This window comes from Parasteatoda tepidariorum, chromosome 8, assembly GCF_982258835.1.
Source record: "Parasteatoda tepidariorum strain Cologne lab strain chromosome 8, Ptep-v5.0, whole genome shotgun sequence".
In the NCBI taxonomy this organism is placed as follows: Eukaryota; Metazoa; Arthropoda; class Arachnida; order Araneae; family Theridiidae; genus Parasteatoda; species Parasteatoda tepidariorum.
Genome location: NC_141762.1, coordinates 5,735,464 through 5,755,856, shown reverse-complemented (window position 1 = coordinate 5,755,856; position 20,393 = coordinate 5,735,464). Strand labels below are relative to the sequence as shown.

Below are 20,393 nucleotides of genomic sequence, written 5' to 3'. Positions count from 1 at the left end.
CATTTTTTTTTTAAATTTTCTTTGGCGATAGAGCTTCGAAAAACCTCCTTGGTTACCTTCTGGTTCACTTCCTTGGGAGTCGAACGCTCTATCCCCTGAGCCACCGCGACTCTAAAATACCATTAGAGATTAAGCATAATTTAACATGAAAAGTTCCTACCGGGGTATATAGTGTTTTCTTAAGACCCGACCCGAATGCCTTCAGGTGCTTATTTTGCCAGAATCACAGACAATTCGTTGAAAGATTTAGCTGATGAGAGATAGTGGCATCCAATAGCCGTCTTTGTAAGATATAGAATTTTTTTTCAGTTTGAAAACTAAGCTGTGTGCGTCTTCTGTATTTAAAACATATTCTCTCCTGATAATACTTAAAATCGTCTGATTCGCTGCCCCTCCCTGTATTAAAAAGGTATTACATATCACCACAGAGATGCATAAGCAAAACAAACATCCAATTCAATAAATACAGTGAAACCTCCAGGAATGACAACCACTATGTAGCGAACTACTTATTGTAGCGACTGTGTAGCGAACTAACTGATCATTTACGACCACTTTTGGGAGGCACGGAATTTGTTTCCATAGACTTTGTACTGAAGAAAACCTTCAGGAGAGACCGTTAAAACCTCTCCCAGCGACCGGACAAACATCTACACCGAATGCGGTAAAGGTCAAATAAGGAAACACGAAATAATAAAACAAAAAAAGTAAGCGAAACAAATAAGTAGAAAATGTATTCTAAATATTTGTGTGAGACTCTTATTTAGAGAGTTCTTTTTGACGATAACAACCTCGTGTTGCATTCAGAGTGCATCAAAGATGATGCCAATGATTTACTTTTAGAGATGAAAGTTAAATAAGAAAAAAAAAGTTATTTTAGAAAAAACAAGCATCTCAAACAAACCTCTTCTCACTTTTGAAACCTAACTAATTTTTATGATATGAAATTAAATGCAAACTTGAACAAAAAACATAATTGTCTATTTATTTAAAATGGATTTATCATTCATCATTGGTAAATTTGCTTTTGCAAATAGTTATATCAGTAGGGATCATTTTTATAGACGCTAATTTTAATTCATAGATTTGTCTTTTCATAACGCCTACAGAAGTGGTATTTCCGCATCAAGAAAATGACAGACTAAAAATAAAATCGTTTGCAAAAAAACCTTCGACAACAGTTTTGAATTCGATGGAGGTAACCTCTAAGAACGACCCACCTCCATTCACGACCATTTTACTGTGGAACGGAGAGATGGTCGCTCCCGAGAGGTTTCACTGTATTACATTTAAAAAAAATTTTAAAAAAACTCAATCGAGTAATGACATAACAGGTCAACTCTTTTACTAAGTGATAAGTTCTGCAAATGAAAAGCGAGTAAGGTCATACTCGTGAACTATCTGGAAAGATCAACACATCAGAGGACATCACAGGCGAAACATATCTGAGAATGTCGTTATGGAGAATAAATTTAACTGAAAGATCAAAGAACTGTGATAAAAGGTATGAAGAGTTAGTTGAGAGTCAGAATTAAATCAAAAGTAGCTATAAAGTCACATATAATGCTTGTAAAGTAGAAAAATGAAACTAGTTTTATATAATACAGTCCTGCTTACAGTATATTTGAGAAATGAATAAAACCTATCTTCATGAACTAATAATGTACTATAATGTTTTCAGAAAATATGAATTTTAAAATAAAATCATTGGAGTTTTAATAAAGACTTGTTTGTCCTCTTCATTCAGAACAAGCGTTATACAGAACATGCACAGATCACAACCTCGAATGGATGGTTGACCGTATAAAGCTAAGCACGGGTGGCGCTAAGGTTTGAAATTCGCCGTAAGATTTCCGGGTTACTGCTTCTGGTTGATTTTTAAGCCTAAGCTTGAAAAACCACCCCATCTAATATTATTATAACCGTAGTGCTTACAAAATAACGTGTTCTTTCAATTTAAATTTCAGCGAAACAAACAACAAATGCTATGATGCAATGCAAAAAAATGTGATACTGTGATATTTTGTGATAAACTGTGATATTTTGCACAATTATAGCCACATAAGGGATAACACTCGAAACATGGCAAACCTTAAATTTTATTTATGTTTTTATATTAATTTTCTTAAATTTGTTTTAGGCTCACAACCTGTTAAAATTTGTAAATGCCAGGGAAACTCTTATGAATGGTGAAATGACGCGTAAATTTAAACGCAAATTACAATAATAAAACTTCCTAGAATATTAAGCCTATTCACACATCGCCTCGTAAGCATAACATAAGCGGAGGGGTACACCGGAAGTTTTCTAAATTTCTTCCGGTTTTAGGAAGCTTGTTATTGTTTACATTCGGTCAACCATCCATTCGGTTTACAAATTTCGAAATATTCATAAATTAATGGCATAGGGTTAAAAATATTTCTATTAATCGCCTAGTCTGTACATAATGGACAGTTACAATTTTTATCAGGTATTTCATATATACCAGTATGTTATACATTAACATTTATAGTTACAACATTTTAAAAGCCAGAAAAGTTAGTGTAGTCACATATTCGCTTACCCCGTCTGGGAAGAAGACCGGTTCCATATCATAACCCTCCCCCTTTCTCTCTCCTCCTCTTCTTGGTTGTATAAGAATTTACTACGATATTTTCCCCTTTCTTAATATTTTTGGTATTTAATTGTCCCAAATATTTTTTAAATTTTCCACGACGCCTTCTTTCAGAACTATGTTTAATGAAGTTTGCAGTTCCAAATAGTTGCCTAACTTAAGAAGTTTTTATTCTATTTAAAAATCAAGAGAGAAACTGGTGAACTCCCTTCTCCTATGACTCTCCAGCAGCTAACGGTGAAAACATGCGAAGAGTTGCGATAGGTAGAGAGTTCTGCTCTACGCCACGCCACCTGTAGCCTATTTCGATAGTCAATAACAGGAGAGTTAACCTTCTTCTCAAGAACACGAAGGATTATCAATTATGAAAATCTTCTAGTATTTTTTGGAGCTCTTGTTTTAGTTTTCTTTCAAGTTTAACAATAACTTAGCCTATTGACTCGTTAGATTGATAGCAAGTTCCAAATGCTATTTTTTATGAAGGTTCGGATTCAAATATGTAACTACTAATTCAAGTTTTAAGACTGAAAATGCATTAAAAACTACGACCCGACCGTTTGACCCAGCGCGGCTGAGCAAAACCCAATAGCGGCTTAGCAAAACAAAGCATTTCAATGTTTTTTTTTGCTTTTATTTTTAAGCAGAGGAGATGGAATTGTTGTTGTTGTCGTAGGCCATTAAGGCAAGGAGTGTGGTTATTCTTGTTTTCCAGTGGCGCCATCTATGGCCAAGAATTCGACTTCTGACAAATTCATACATCCAAAAATCGTGATTTTGAACCGAACCAAATCTGTAACCAGTTTCAATTCAGTACCCCCAGAGATAAAATTTGTTATGGGAACATGAAGGACTTTGTGTTCCGACAGATTTAACGTGAACCAATCACCATTTGCAACACGGGAAGTCTGGGTTCGAACTCCCATTTTCACGAACGTGAGTCCAGCGCTCTGCCAACTAGGCTATCGGGAGAGAGAATTAGCAAGTGAATTTAACTCAACACCGGAATCCCCCTCTGAACTTTTAAAAGGCTGTGTGTTACCCCTAAAAAAAGGCACATACAAAAAATTAAAAAAATAATTAAGTTTAAACAAATTAACATTAAAAAATTAAGTTTTAAAAATTTCAGCTTTAGTTCATAACCACTGGAAAAATTATTTCACAAAGACCTTAAATAAAGGGTCATTGAAATTAAACTCTTTATTCCGATGAGAAATCTTTTGCTTTTTAAAGAAAAAAACTTAGTGGTAGTTATAGGAAGGAAATATCTCCTTAATTTAAAAGTAAATACCTTTTTTACATCAATGTTCAGAATCCATTCATTAATATTGTTGTAACCATAAATATATAGAGTAAACATTGTTATGCCTATATATTTATTATGCATTAAAATATTTCAAAAAAATAAAAAATTTGTATTAACATTGACATTGTTATACCCATATAGAGTAATTTATTATCCATTAAAATATTTCAAAAAAATTTTATTCTACCGTGTGTTAATTAAACCAAAATTTATAATTAAAGAACCTTATTGAAATAAAGTTATAAGCCACAAAAAGCAAATACGAAAAAGTGATAGCTAATTTTAAATAGAACCAAAGGCCTAAATCTCAATTATAAAATCAATTCATAACTTTCCTATAATTATTTCTGTATTAAATTACTATGGTACAGGCTTCCAAGTTTAGGGCCATATTATAAAAGTTGAATCAGTAACCACGTTGTTGCTGTCTTATGCTACTTGTCATGCAATACTGACAAGCCTATTTTTAAAGCAGAGGGGGGCGCTTCTTGTTTTCCAGTGGGATATATCTTTGGCCAAGAATTTGACTTCTACCCCACACATAACGTCACAATCCGTTTTACAGGGAGGGCACATTCACGCACAATCCATGCGCAGATTTTTAGACCTGAATCAGAGCACTATCGATCTCTGATCCAGTATCCCCAGAGGTATCGATTTGTTATGGGGATTTGGAGGACTTTGCGACCCTGACGGATTTAGCGTGCACCAGTCACCATTTTGTACCATTGGCCGGCGGGAATCGAATTTACGACCTCTCGACCATGAGCCCAACGCCCTTCCAACCAGACAACCCCGGCCATTTTTTTAAGATGGTAGATTATTTTTTAGTTAATTGCCTACTTAAAAACATGGTGGATTATTAAAGAGTGACATAATAAACAATTTGAAGAACAATTTATTACATTCAACTCTTTAAAAGACAAATACAAACATAATTCTTTCACACATAACACATAGACATAATTCTTTCACACATATAATAGAAATCAGAATGGTAGCAGTAGAGAAACTATTAACTAATTTGTCGTGATAAATGAAGAGTTCACATTGAAAAACAACTTTGTACAAAACATCAAAATTAAACTGCCGACAACAAATTATCGTCAATCCAGAAAAATTTCAATGCTTTCAAACGTTTATTCTACTAAGCTCTTCAAATAATACTACTTTGTCAGAAACCTGTGAAATGAAGTGCCATTCTCAAGCAATTTGAAATGAAACATTTTAACTTTATGTCAGTTAAACATTTAATTTATGAATACGATGATTGTATTTACAAAAAAAATAATGCCTTTTTTTAGTCATCAATAAAAATGAATAATTTTTAGAAAAATATTAATTTCCAACAATTATTTGATTATGTATATCATCCAACATATAACGAGTACAAATATAATATGTTTTAACTGATAAGGGAAAATTTAAATATTATGTAAGCATAGTAATGGGGGTGGGGGGAAGCAGAGATGTGATTCACTTATTTTTGATGACAAGGGGGGGGGAAGGGGTTGAGTAATGGCTGCAAATCACTTTAAAATCTCATTTTTAAATTTTTTTCAAATGCAAAATACAAAATTTAACAAAACATTACACTCTAAAAAAATTTCAAGTTAGAACTTATTTAAAACCAAATAACATAGTCTAGCTTTGTTTACCAGAATTTTCAGAAATTTGTAGCTTACCGATTGATAAATGTACCTTTCCGTGAGATTAGACCACATATCAATAACTAATTTTTCTTAATAATATTATTTTATTAGTTAATATTATTAATTAACATTATTAATTAATAAATATTATAGTTAATTAATATTATTTATTTTTTTAAATATTTCTTTTCTCTTTATTTTCCTAAGTTTTTTTTTTCAGTAAACAAAACAAAAATAAAAAACTAACCTCATACATTTTTTGAACCAATCGCTTAATAATGCACCATTAATTTTTTCTTCTTGTGGTATTATTCATATCTCTGCCCATTTTTTACTTAATCATCATTAATTTTTAGTCCTAGCTCTACAAATTTTATTTTTAAAGAATATTCCACCACAAAATTTCATAAAACTAAATTAAAACATAAATTTCTTTACACCTTTTATTTGAATTTAATTCTAAAATTAGAATACTACAGTTAAAGTAAACACCAGAGGATGTTGTGACTTTCTGACATAAGCATGGGAAAGCTTTGAAATTTGGCTCATGTTTGCAGACAAGGTAGTCCAAAATTGCCAAAAATTTTCATATGTAATATTTGAATGACCCCTTAATATATTGATTGGAATACATATATATCATAGGTTATTGAAAAATTTGGCTTTTTGCTAACAGCAGTTATCAATTACCAATATACCAGGCAAATTGGAATTATTCCAGTATTTTCTAATAAGCAAGACCACAAGCTTATTGAAACCACATATTTTTAGGCTAATTCAAAAATAAATAAATCTTTGATCAATTAGCCTGATTTGTTTCAGACAGTTTGCAATAAATCCAAAATAATGAAGACTTATTGCAAGTAGCCTTATTAAAGGTTTAATGTAATAAAGCTAAAGCAAATTTGACCTGATTAATTTTTTTCATATTTTTTAATTAGCCTAAAAGCATTTAAGCTAATTGTAATAAGCTTAAAGATCATCAAGCGTATTCGTAAATACTGTCAGATATCATCCTATTATGCGGGCACAGAGCAGAATGTCAGAAAAGTTTACAAAGATTCGAATTTTTCAATCAACCCACAATGTATGCCTATCCGTATTTAATATACAATAATTCCTTGTTTTCCAAATATCCATACATAATGTAATACAAGGAATGTGTATTCAAATACTTATATTGGATAAGTACAATATACAATAAACATACAGTAGAACACTGATTATCTGACACACACGGGACCAGAGTCAGAGTTGGAAAATTGAAATTGTCGGATAATTGGGGAACTTTTTTTAGATAATTTTTTTGCTACATAAATATAAAACCATGAATAAAATAACTCAGTATAATTAACAACCATAATAAAATTTTAAAAAAACACTAGTATTTTTATTTTTCAAAACTAAAAAATAACAATATTATGAAAAAACTGATACATTTTAATTTTTTATTTGTTATTTTCTAGAAACCAGATTTTACATTTGACATCACAGCCATAATTGAATTTAATTTAATTTGGAGTTCACTGGCACAGGAAATGGTATATAAAAACAACAACTGAGTAACAATACATGCTATAATCGTGAAATGTTGTTAGCTTGTTAGCTGTTAATGATCAAAAGTCACATGATGAGTTGTTAGAGAATCAGAGTTCCACCGCACCAATAAACTTTAATATATAATATACATAATATCCAAACAAAGAAAACGAGACTTACACCGAAGATTACATCACGTTTTCAAGCAAATGTGAGTTGAACATTGAAATTATAAATTAAATGAACGCCTTCACAAACGAGAAAGTTTTATGATTCTTAAATAATCATAAATAAAATGAGCAGCACCTAAAACAACAAAAATTACCATCCACTGGATACAGTTCTTCAGCAAAATTTATTTTTAAAATGAATTTGTAGTTTATAGTAAGATCAGAAGCATCATAAAAGTCATTGGTGCAAAGAAAGAAAAAAAAACAATTTATTTTTGCATACATGAACATTGAAATTATGAATTAAATGAACGCATTTACAAACGAGAAAGTTTTATGATTCTTAAATAATCATAAATAAAATGAACAGCACCTAAAACAACAAAAGATCCCATCCACTGGATACAGTTCTTCGACAAAATTTATTTTTTTAATAAATTTGTAGTTTTTAGTAACTTTCATCACAAACATCATAAAAGTCATTAGTGCAACAAAAAATATATTTATTTTTGCAGCATCTTTGCAAAGTCACTGTTGCTAAGGGGTTTTCGTTCTTCTTCTGAAGAGCTTGAACTAGAGTTTTGGCCATTTTGTATGGAAGGAAGAGAGGATTTCCTATTGAGTGGTTGACGAGCGACAGCTCGCGGTACAAGAGCCAACTGGGTTCGACCTCTTCCTCTTCTAAAATCAAAATAATATGTCAATCTTAACAACACATCCAAATCTATAATTTCGCATAATTAAATATTTTTCACTCTAATTTACAACAGGGTAATTCCACTACTTAATAATATCATATTTACTGACTTTAAAAGCATGTAACTCAAGTAAAATAAAAATCAAGCAATCAGTTAAAAAATCTTACATATTATGAGAAAATAAGTCTTGGCCTCATTTACACTTACACCAATTTTTAGTAACTTTCATAAGTTTAAAAAACTTTTACAAATTAAAACCTGGATGGTACAGACATGATATGTAGCGTCAGTAACAACCAGTTTTTAATTTGCAATTAAATTTTTAAGAGTACTTAAAAATTTAAGTAAGTGTCAATGATACCAAGATCTATTTTTGCAAACATTATCAGATCTACTTGAACTTTTTTAACTGAATTATATGCTTTTAAAATCTGCTAGTACAACATTCGTAAATGGTGAAATTGATAGATAATCTAAGAAAGAAATACCCAATTTTCAGTAAATTCCATATTAATTAATCTAAATGCAAAAGTTACTTTTTTAAAGTATTTTAGTTTATACATTAATTCAAATCTGAAATGTAAATCTCACCTAAACCCTGTGTCAAGCAATTTATTTTTGTTTTTTGCTTATTTATAACTTTTAATTTATAATTTTTAACAATTACAGTATATGAAGAGAGCACAGAAAATTTTAGCACATGTTTATTACTCACAGGCTTAGTTGCAAAATATATAAAATAATTTTGATGAAGAGACTATCACAAAAATATTTTTAAAAATTAGTGGCGAACAAAGGAATATTATAAAAATTTTATAAGATAACAATGATACAATAAATATGAATACTTTCAACAGTTTAAACATTTTCACAATTAGTCATTTCCTTTCATTTTTTGTAAGATATCTCAGGTGTCAGAGAACCCTCAATTTTTTGTCAAAAATATGTATATTTCACCGTTAAATTTTACTAAGAATTCTTAAAATTTACATAAGACTGAAACATTGATTTATACCAAAAAATGGTTATCCAAAAAATGTAAAAGTTACATAACATTTTAGGAAAGCAAATTAATTTTTTTTACGAATATTTTACCAACCACTTTTAGTAGGTATTCTTACCTAGTAAAAAGACGTTATTTTTACATAATATTTATGTCAATAATACGTTAAAATTTACGTAGATTTATGTTATAATGTGATGTTTAATTAAACATCACATTATAACATAAAATAGTTATCCAAAAAACGGAAAATTTAGGTAAACTTTTCAGTAAAAAAATTATTATATTTCAAGAATATTTTAACCACCACTTTTTACTAGTCAGGAAGTAACTTTTCTTTACATATAATTTATATCAACAGTACATCAAAATGTACATAAGTTGAAATGTCAAATTATAGAAAAAAGTGATTAGCCAAAAAACAGAAAATTAGCATAAATAAATTCAAACAGAAATTTAAATGGTAAATTTGCTTTGTCAATAAAACGTAAAATACACAGAATCATTTTTACTAAATCTAAATAATAAATATTCTTTTGACAATCTTTCCTAAAATATATGAAAGCAATCTTACAGAAGTGTAGTAGATAAAATTCATTTTGTTAATATTACGTAAAATATACCAAAGCTTTTTTACCAAATATATATGATATTACCAATGATCACTAATGAATAATATTACCAAATATCTCAATGGTAATAATATTTCGTCATTATTAGGTAAAATTTACATAGAAAGCGTATTTACTTCACCAATTTCCCAAAAATTTACGTTTAATTTACGTATCATGCTGCATGTGATGTCTTGAATTAAAATTGAACTCTAAAAAGTATAATATTGATAATAAGTGAAAACATTGATACATATTAGCTAATGTAATATACAACATACTGATATCTAACAAAAATATATTATGTATGAACTTCAGTTAATAAGCTACAAAATGTTTTAATGAAATTCCTAACAATTTTCAGAACACTTCAAGACCCTATTAAAATTAATTTAACAGCTATTTAAAATAAAATTTAAAAGTTTACAATATTTGCTTCGAAAATTTTTTAATATGCAGCAAATGAGAGCAAGACCTTTATTTATCACATTTTTTGCAGAAGATTAACATTACAGGGTTGCCACAGTAAAAAATGAACAAAAATAGTTGCTTTTAGTAGCCTCAAGCAAAAATTTATCAAAAACAGTAGCCAAATAATTAAAATTGCAGCTTAATTGTCAAATACTATGATTAGGACTGGTTGATGATAGAAATTTTAAATCGTGATACATCGTCCGTTAGACATCTCGATTTAGCATATGTTCAGAAATTAACTATGGGAAATCTTTAAATCAATCAAAAATAAATAAAAAGAAATAAATCTATTACAAAAGAAAATATTAATTCTAAACATATTCTACTATAACATCAATATCATTGCTTAATTTTTTCAATTAAAATAATAAAGAAGTCAAAGTAAAAGCAAACCCAAGCTTTATTTCATTTTTCTTAAATTAAAAATGATTTAAGATTTATTGGTTTAAAAATAATAATACTGTAACAAAATATTTTACATACATGCATTAAAATTAAAAGAAAAGAAAAACGAAAGTAGAAAAAAGTAGGAAGTAGAAATGTTCACTCTAGAAAAAAAATAATTTTTTTAAAATTATTTGTTGAAAATAAAACCATGCTTTTGAAACATCATTAGACCCTCTTTTATTTAATTATTTAAAATAATATAAAGTAGTATTAACTAATGGTCAAATTCTGTACTTAATAAATATAAAAATATTTTTACATATTTATTATTATTTTCGTTTTTGAAAATAAAATTGACTAAAGATTTATTTGTTTAAAAATGACACTGACTATCTAACAAATTATAAAAGTATTGAAAGAGTTTTAATAAAAATTAAAAAAAAAATACTTCAAGTACTAATGTTAAATTATTAAAAAGCGTCAAAACATTACTAAACTCTTTATTTAATTTTTTTTTTTAAATTTTGTTCTTTAACTCAGTGTTTCCCAAACTTATGACTTTTGTGTACCCTTTCTAAATTTTTCGTAATTCTGAGTACCCCTAATAAAAAAATGAATGAATTTTTTACTATGAAAAATCGCACAAAAAGTAAAAATCACAACTGGCTGTTGACACCACTAATTATTAACTGTTAACTCTGCAAAAAATATCCAATAGAAAAATACGTAATCGTAAATTTTCATGGCTAGCTTTGTTTTTAAATAAAATGTTTTGTAATTTTCGTTTGTTGCAAGATATTTCGCATAAGAACGCGTACCCCTGCTAAACTGTTCCCGTACCCCTGGGGGTACGCGTACCACACTTTGGGAAACACTGCTTTAACTAATAGCCAAATTTTTTAAAACTTTGTTTTCAGTTTCTCAAAAATAAAAGCAAATTAAATAAAGGTAAGCTTTGTTTTAATTTTTTATAATTAAAAACTAAACATTTATTGGTTTAAAAATAATCAAATTATTATACTTACCAACATTAAATAAATTTGAAAAAACTAACTTTTTATAACAAAGTTAAATACAAAATACCCCTATTAAATTGTATCGTTTAAAATGAAAAACAAGTGAAAAAAAGCAATGAAGAATCTTTCTTTTATTTATATTTTCTTTTCATTGATCTATTGAGTTCAGAACGAAAATGTAACGCAACAGAGATTGTGCAGCAATCGAAAGGTAACAGTAGGTCTACAAAAAATAAGTACAAGTATAAAAATAAATTCGCTAAGAGTAAAAAAGTCTCCCAATAGTCGCCTATTCCTGAAAATAGTTGCTTTTTCAGCTTTTTCAGGCAAAAAAAGTCGCAATAGTCGACTAAGGCCAAAAATAGTTGCAAATAGTCGCATTTTAGTAGTCTGTGGCAACCCTGCATTATTGTTGTGTATTATAGGAAAATAAATAACTGCAAAATTTTTTCAAACCTCCCATTTAATGACACCTTGTAAGCTACTACAGTCGAACCCCGCTATAGTGAACCTGGGATATAGTGAACACTCGGATGTAGTGAACTTTTTTAGCGGTCCCGTCCGTATTCCTATTTAAATAATGTTATTTTTAACGCTTATAGTGAACAGCTTAGAACTTAGAAACTCGGTTATAGTGGACTCAAATTTCATTTCTTTAAATATCTTTTTCAGTCCTCCATCTTTAAACTTGTAGGTGTTGGGACTGAAAATGAATGCATTCCTATAAAATGTGTCATATTACTCTCCTTTATGCTTATCACTTTTAACTATACTGTAATAAATGTCAAACAGATCATTTATCTTATACTCCCCCCTCCCTGACAAGCCTCGCTTTCTCTCTTTTCCCCAAGCTTGCTCTACAACTAGTTAACTTGGCCACCTGCTGAATTTTTGGAATTTTCTTATCTGTTCAAACCATATTCTTTACAAATCACCCCTTGACAATCAAAAAGGGGAACAATTTAACTCATTCTACAGCTGCTCTCTTCATATTCTTACATTATTTATTTGAGACAAGATTTTTATTTCAAAAGCAGTGAAAATGGCAAATTCTCTTAAGAGAAAAGCGTTTTCGATAGACGACGAAGTTAAAATTGTAAAGCATATTGATGATGGAACCAATCAATCGACACTGTGTAAGGAATTTTCCTTGTCAAAATCTACAGTTACTAATCGAAGTGCAATTCTTGCGGCATACGACAAAAACATGGTTTCATCGAAAAAACTGCGTGGAGCTGAAAGAGAAAACGTAGAAGATGCTTTGTTAAGATGGTTCGAAATCTTGTTCAAAATGTAAAAATCTTGCATTCTTTGCACATTGTAGATAAGAAAATTGATGAACTCAATTTAAAATCAAATTGTGTTCAATCAAAAATCACAAATTTTTTTCATAAAAAGTGAAAATAAAACTAATATTTAGCGACGTAATTACTTTTTCCATCAATTTTTGCTTTATTATCTGTTAATTAGTTAATAATTTTTTTAAATAACTTATGCAAAATTGCAAAGCCAATTTTCAATCATTCAACTGTCTTATGCAAAAAATATTATTCAAAAAATTTGGATATAGTGAACCATCGGTTATAGTGGACACATTACTGAGTCCGCAGACGGTTCACTATAGCGGGGTTCGACTGTATTACATTGTCATAATTTTAACATTAAATTATATTTTTTACATAAAAATTTTAGAACTGAGCTAAAAAAAAATTTAAAATTTTAAATAGTTCCAAAGATATGCAAAATAGGGAAAAAGTTAAATTAATATTAAAAGATGCAAGCTTTTGCACATTCTCTTTATCGACTGTTAGGAATTAGGACCATGTTTTCAGATTGCAGTTGCCCCATAGTAAGAGAATCAATAATATAAATTGATATATTTTGAATAGCTTGAATAACTTTTGATCCAATAACTAGATCAAAAGTTAAAAAGTTGTTGTTTAATTTCGTGAGGTATAAAGCAGACTTACGGTCCTTTTGTTTGTCCTCCACCTCCTCCAAGAGATTCAGAAATAGAAGCTACTGGAAAGTCCCTTTGCTGCTTTCTTGGGGGAGGATTACTAATAGCTACGGATATCACATTATCCAATATCTGAATACCATCAGTCTTAACCACTGCATTTGCAGCTGCAGCCTGAAAGCATAACAATTTCAGAATTCACTGTAGAAAAAACCATTAAACAACAAAGAATCATTTTTAAAAAAAATAATTATTACTTAAATAATAATGTTTAACATTTTGTAAAAATCAGACCATGATTGCAAAAGGAATAAAAAAGAAGAAAATAAAATCAGATAAGGTAATCAATAAGGTCCAAATTTTGTTGATTTTCTTTTTGTATTTTTGTACTTTGAACTTTTAAAACATTTTTTTCATTTTAGAGCTTTTTTTTTAACATTCTAAGACTTCTTTTGCATTTTAGGATAGCTGTATCCTTAAAAATTATACATAAAGACTTTATATTGTTTAAATTTAAGTTGAACTTGACAATGAAATAAAAATAGAAATAAATCCCTACACAGTTAAGCCTATAATCGAGTAACAGAAAAACAAAACTTTACTTTCTGTTTGTGATGTTCTCTGAATTCAGCGTTTCAATTTGAATTAAAAACAAATCCCAGAAATGTTTCAAAATGGAATCTCAGGTTTTTTCTCTCTGTTTTGTTCTCTTTTTAAGAAGAAAAATATAACTTAGATGAAAAATAATCTGCACTTAAACGTAACTTTTTTTTTTTTTGACATTTATAATATTTCAAACTTAAATAAAACTAAAATTTGATATTATTTAGTAATATGCACTGAACTTATTTATTTATTTTGTTTCATTTTAATATTTATTTATTTATTTGATGCTTTGACCAATGCAACACTATAAATGGAGCACATAAGTCACGTGATCTAGTTTAAAAGTACCATGATTGGAGATTCTAACAATCCATAAACTTGACCAAAAGCGCATTTTTGGAAGAGCAAACATTTGCAGTTCATTTTCTAACGGGGCATGCAATACTAATTTGTTTATTGATATTATTCTCTTTTTTTTATAAAAAAATCATTTTAAGATCTTCAATTACAGGCTCCAAATAGCTGAGTATAAATAAAAAAGATGAGAATTCAAAGAGACGGTTGAGTGAATGTGCAATATAATATGCAGACTACAAAGAGCTGTTTAGCACCAAATTTAATGACAGTATGTTTTCAAAGTAATAAAATCAAATAAGATTACTAACTAGGTCTCATGCAGAAAAAGAGAAAATGGTTATACAAACAAAATTTAATAAATAAAAAAGTGTCTAGAGATAGTGAGATCAGGGTTTACTTGAAAACGTGTTTTAAAAATGCTGACTTACAAATTCAAGGCATTATATTTTTTGTGGATTTGAAATTTTAAATTACAGTACTACATGTTCCATAGTTTTGAAAAAATTAATTAGTAAATAAATTAGAGAGTTTAAAGATATTTCATATGTAAAAAAAAAAACATTCGAACAACAATAAATAAAACAAATTCTCAATAAAAAGCAAACAATAGAAAAATAACATAATAATAAAAAAATTAATAGAAATTTCTATGAAATAATCTAAACATTTTATTATTAAAATGTTAATTAATTTAAACCAAATTTTAAAAGAATACTTTTATTAAAAGTGTTAAAATAAATGTAAGCAAAGACTCTACCCACCACACAAAATAGGCAGCCAATTTCTTAAAAAAAATTCTACAATACAAGTTAAAAATTATATTTATAGCGAGGAAAAGAAATCTTGAAACTATATTTAAAATGCCAGATGTCTTGGCAATGGAGCAGCATTTTTTTAAATGAATATTTTATTTAATTATGTGGTTGACTGATAAATAAGAAATAAAAAGGTTTAACTTCCATATAAACTGAAATCTCACCTCGTCTTGGAATTCAACATATGCTAGTCCTTTGGAGTGACCATTACGATATGTTACAATTCTAATATCTTTTAAAGTCCCATACTGGAAAGGTACAAAGATTACAATGTTATTGAATAAAAAATTTCATCACATAACTTAAAATGTACATCAAATAATAAATACCATAAAGAAATATGTAATAGTCTTTACTATTAAAATGCTGTAAAATACAAAATAGAAAACTCTGTAAATAACATATTTTCTTATTTATACATATTAAAAAAGTGAAAAAAAATTTTATGGGTGTATTTAATTTTTTCATTCACACAAAATAGAAGTAATGCTTCTAATTCAATTAACAACTAAAAAAAGTGGAGAAAAAGCAATGTAAATAAGATTCAAAAGTAAAAAGAAATTCCAAATTCTAATAATGAATGGTATCTAAAATGTTTTTATCATTGCTTCAATATAATGTGTTAAAACAATATATATTTAATCATTTACTCATGCTAAGTTTATATATTTAACTATTTTATAACAATGCAATCTAAATTGTTTTAAAATACGGAATTTAAAGCAGTTTTCTTAAGACTTTTTTTTAGATTGTTACTGCTGCGAGTTTGCAACTGTTACTCATGACTGTTAAGTCAAGTTTAGCCTCTCTACGCTTACTTTGAAAATGGCGCAAAACGTCAATATGGAGAAAACCACAGTTTTACGAAAATGAAAAGCGTTTGTGGTCATATATTTTATCATTAAAAAAATTACTCCAATGTTGCATTACTTGTACTTACAAAAATTTGCAAAAACTGAGAATAAGGCAGTGATTTTAATAATTTTCATCCTAGTGGAAAAGTGTCGCCAAATTGGCAATTTTTAAAAAAGTTTAACAACTTTTAAAATATTGAAGTTATTTGTCTGTTCTAAAGCCCAGATAATTCTTCATGGCAAGATTATACATATAGTTTAATATCATTGTATTGCTTCAAGCATAGGGCACTTAAACTATGTTTTTTTTTGGGGGGGGGGGGCGACAGAGATTCGAGAAACACGGTTAACTAATTTTATTGTAATCTATTAAAACTTAAACATTGCACTTATTTAACTTTTAATACAATAGCAAAAGTTTTAATGCCAATTTGCAGCACCATAATTCAAAATGGATACCAAATTATGCATCATTTTAAAAAAGCTTGGTTTGGCAGCATTAAAAATGCATACAGTAAAATTTATAATAATAAATCTCGGGTACACATATATTTAAAATTAATTTATAGTTTTTTTCCTACATTGTGAAACCATATATTTTAAATCAACTTGCTTGTTTAAATGCAGAGTTACAAATTCTTACTTAATCTTACAAATTCTTACTTAACTACTTAAACCAACTTGTTTGCTTAAAATAAAGGTTGTTTAGGTTAGTAATAAAATTTTTCCAAACTTTTTGTTTTGAATTTATATAGAGAATAAATAAACTCATTAGAAATCATCTCCAAATCAGCACAATAATCTACTGATAATTTGTTGCATTAGATAAGAAAACTTGTGCAAGAATTTTCTGAATGAACAGTGTTTAAATTTGAATAACATATAGAAAATTAATTATTTGTATAAAAAAAAGAGAACAAATTACCCTTTAAACTTATTTCTCACCAGTTGAACTCTTAAAACTGCTCAATCATATTTTTTATTTAAAAAAAAGTATTATAAAGAAACACAAGTTAATGAAAATATAAAATACTCAATGAAAACGCTTGCAGTTAACAATAGAAATGAATGAAATGAAGATAATGCAAAATTTTATTAGTCTGTAATGCTGTGATATAGTTTATAAATGCTCCATTTTAGATATAAAATACTCAAGTTGTCCAAAACATATGGAAATTGTCAAATATTAGGAAAAATACGTTTGGATTAAAAATCTCAAAATATATTTGTAATTTTCGATTTATCTGTTCTCATGAGACTATGATTTTCTCAGGAGATAGATAAGGGGAAAAAAACCAAATACAGTTAGGCATAAAACATATAATAATGACGTGAAAAATAATTAAGAAGTTAACTCAAATAAATTTACAATAAGTACAAAAATTTACTTGAAAAAACTATGTGTTTATGTAATTAATGCAAAAATATTTACTATGTAAAAAAAACGCATTTATTTATTTAAAATACATAGAAATTTTAGTTTAAAGACTCTCTTTTCTTATCAACGCCAACAAAAAAATTTTCGACAATTGCGACACACTGATGTTCTTTTTTCTGTAAATTAGTGTGAATGCGGAATGTTTCTCATTGCCTTAGGGGTTCTGCGAACTTCATCGCCAGTTTCAACTAAGGATTAAAGATCAATCATGGAAGTTACTCTTTTTCTTCCCAAAATAAAATAATTTAACATTTTTATTCAAATATCAGTAAAATTTCTGGGGCAATAGATGCAAAAATCTTCTAAATTTGGAAGGAAAAAAAACAGGTATTATTAACATTGCAAAAATATTTATGCCAGGAATGATAAATCTAGATAATATAGACGAAGAAACGAAAGAGGAAAAACTAATTGATGGAAGTTCGACTAAATTTTTCAAAGATGATTTAATGATACCAAACTGGACTCCCCAAATCTCCAACCCCTAGGGTTGGGAGGTCAACTCAAAATTCCGAAATAGGAATCCTCAACTTTAGATTTTCCGAAATTGCATTTCGGCTAACAAATGACACAGTAATTCTAAAATGAAAATGGAATACTAATTGTTTAAAGATGCCGCAAGAAATACATGCCAGGTCAAAAAATTAAAATAAGCATGTTTGATAATTGAAAAACCTAATTTACAACATTAACCCCCGCCTGCTTACTGGGTACTGGACCCTGATCCAACAAACTCCAAGCTTTTAGAGGGATCAAGTTTATCGACACTGATTGCCTCCTTAGAAAATCTTTCATATTTTTAGATTTTAAGCAAGATAAAGCGAGATATTTTAATGTTTCCATACTTTTGGGACACTCTGTATCGGTCAAACCATTGATTTTTATTATATAATAGGTGTCAATCATGAAATACAATCATATGCTGCAAAATTTGCATTGTTTATAAAATATGCATATTTTATAAATTGAGGTTTAAAATTTAAATCAATCTAAATAAAAATATATTAACTCATTTTGCTTCAATTAAAGCATTAAAATAGATTTTCAGAAATGAAATGAAGGATCCCCTTACTTCTTTATACATATTCTCTAAGTCTTCTTTAGTTGTGGTAGGAGGCAAGTTTTTAAGGAAAAGTTTGTTTCTCTCTAAACCAGTTCCAAACTAAAATAAATGGCACAATAAATAAATATTAATATTTTATTGCAAATGAAATAAATACAGTAGAGTCCCGATTATCCGAGTTAATGTGGACCACGACTAACTCGGATAACTGAAAAACTCGGCTAAAATGAGGAGTATAAAAAAAGAAAGAAAAAGAGTTGGTATAAATGTAATATATTTAAGAAATATAAAATTTATACGAGTATACAATAATTCCTATTATTATTAAAAAGCTTACTTGAACAAACTTAAAAAGTATACTTTGCTAGAATTAAAGAGTTTTTACTTAAAAAAAGTCCTTAATCGTTTTTTGTTTTACATAACTTTGGTGCTTTTCTGCAGCAATGTTTTGCCATTTTTTAGGGATAACAGGAAGGCTGGTGTCGCCTCTTTTTGTTGTTCTATGTATTCAGTAGCATTTTCGACAGCTTTAAGTTCATCTGCATGAGAGATTTTCATATGTTGATTTTCATCGTCACTGTCTTCATCATCTTCGCTAGGTTCATTTTCATTATTGACGATATTAACGATCATTTCATGGGATCAAGTTGTTAGATTTTGTTTTCTCGAGTGTTTGGAAGATAAAATTCAGATTTATTTTTCGGCGATATTTTTAAAAATAAAAAATAAACTAGAACAAAAAAATCCTTAAAATATTTGATAGCTCGGTTAAAGCGGAAACTCGGATAACCGGGGCTCGGATTATCAGGACTCTACTGTATTATTTTTTTTAAGTTTTTTTTTTTAATTTTTTAAATGTAGGCAAATAACTTAGTAGGAGAACAAGTAGCATTTTCTATGTCACTTGTTAAACTTCCGGTCTGGTGATCATGCACATAAAAAGTAACATTTAGAGCTGCATTCCTTTAAATGCAGCAAAACACTTGACCACCAGAAGGTTTGAATCTTTTAATGGTCACTCTGGTAGTCATTTCCTATTGTCCCGGTAAATTTAAATTTTTTACCCAAAGACAATATCTAAAAATGAACCTTATAGCGGGTAGTGAGTATAGAACATAAATTGAATTTATTCATCCGAAATCCAATTTAAAAACTCTTTTTAAAAAATATTCTGGAACCAGATAATACTCAACATTTTGAGATTAAATTTTTAAAATGTTAATTAACACGATCTTCTACTAAGTTTTACCATAATTGAGCTAAAACTAAAAAAAAAAAAATCAAATAACCCACTAACCTTGAATTTTGACTGGAATGAAGGATTGTTTTTTTTATCTTCACAAGTAGATATGTAAACTGGCCGACCATCTAAAGGTTCACGATCTTTAGACAAAGCATTTTTAGCCTCAACCTGAAAATTCAAATATATTAAGTATTGCATGATTTACATAATAAAATAAACACATAAGCCACCTATTAGAAATTTAAAGTAAACTGAAAAATAAAAAGTAGCTTTTTTTAATAAAGGTAGTTATGGTATGTGGACAATCATAAAAATATTTTACTTTTCTATGCCTCAATCAACCACATTTTACTTATAATAATTAACATTTAATGAAAACTTTGTTAGAAACGTATGTAATCGATGTTTCAAAAATTCTCTTTTCTTTTATAGATTTTATTTTAAGGAAAAGTGCACAAATTGGCACATTTTCAAACTAATTAATAAATGTATAATTTTATTTTATGTTCAGTAATGATCTTTTTTAATTCATTTTGCATCTTTCGAATTTCTCAATTTTTTTTCTCTGAAATTTCTGTATTTAAAGAGTT

General features: G+C 28.4%; 1 protein-coding gene across 1 annotated transcript in view; it reads right to left on the bottom strand.

Annotated features, from left to right (window-relative positions):
- Positions 1–4,797: 4,797 nt before the first annotated feature.
- Positions 4,798–20,393, bottom strand: part of LOC107436566 (spliceosome associated factor 3, U4/U6 recycling protein) — a 65,515-nt gene continuing 49,919 nt past the window's right edge. Inside the window, exons 19-23 of the mRNA XM_087149753.1 lie at positions 19,858–19,971; positions 18,570–18,659; positions 15,370–15,453; positions 13,438–13,601; positions 4,798–7,959 (exon numbers count right to left, since the gene is read on the bottom strand). Of these exons, the coding sequence (XP_087005879.1) occupies positions 7,782–7,959; positions 13,438–13,601; positions 15,370–15,453; positions 18,570–18,659; positions 19,858–19,971 (630 nt within the window). The 3' untranslated portion in view covers positions 4,798–7,781. The remainder of the gene's footprint in view (positions 7,960–13,437; positions 13,602–15,369; positions 15,454–18,569; positions 18,660–19,857; positions 19,972–20,393) is intronic.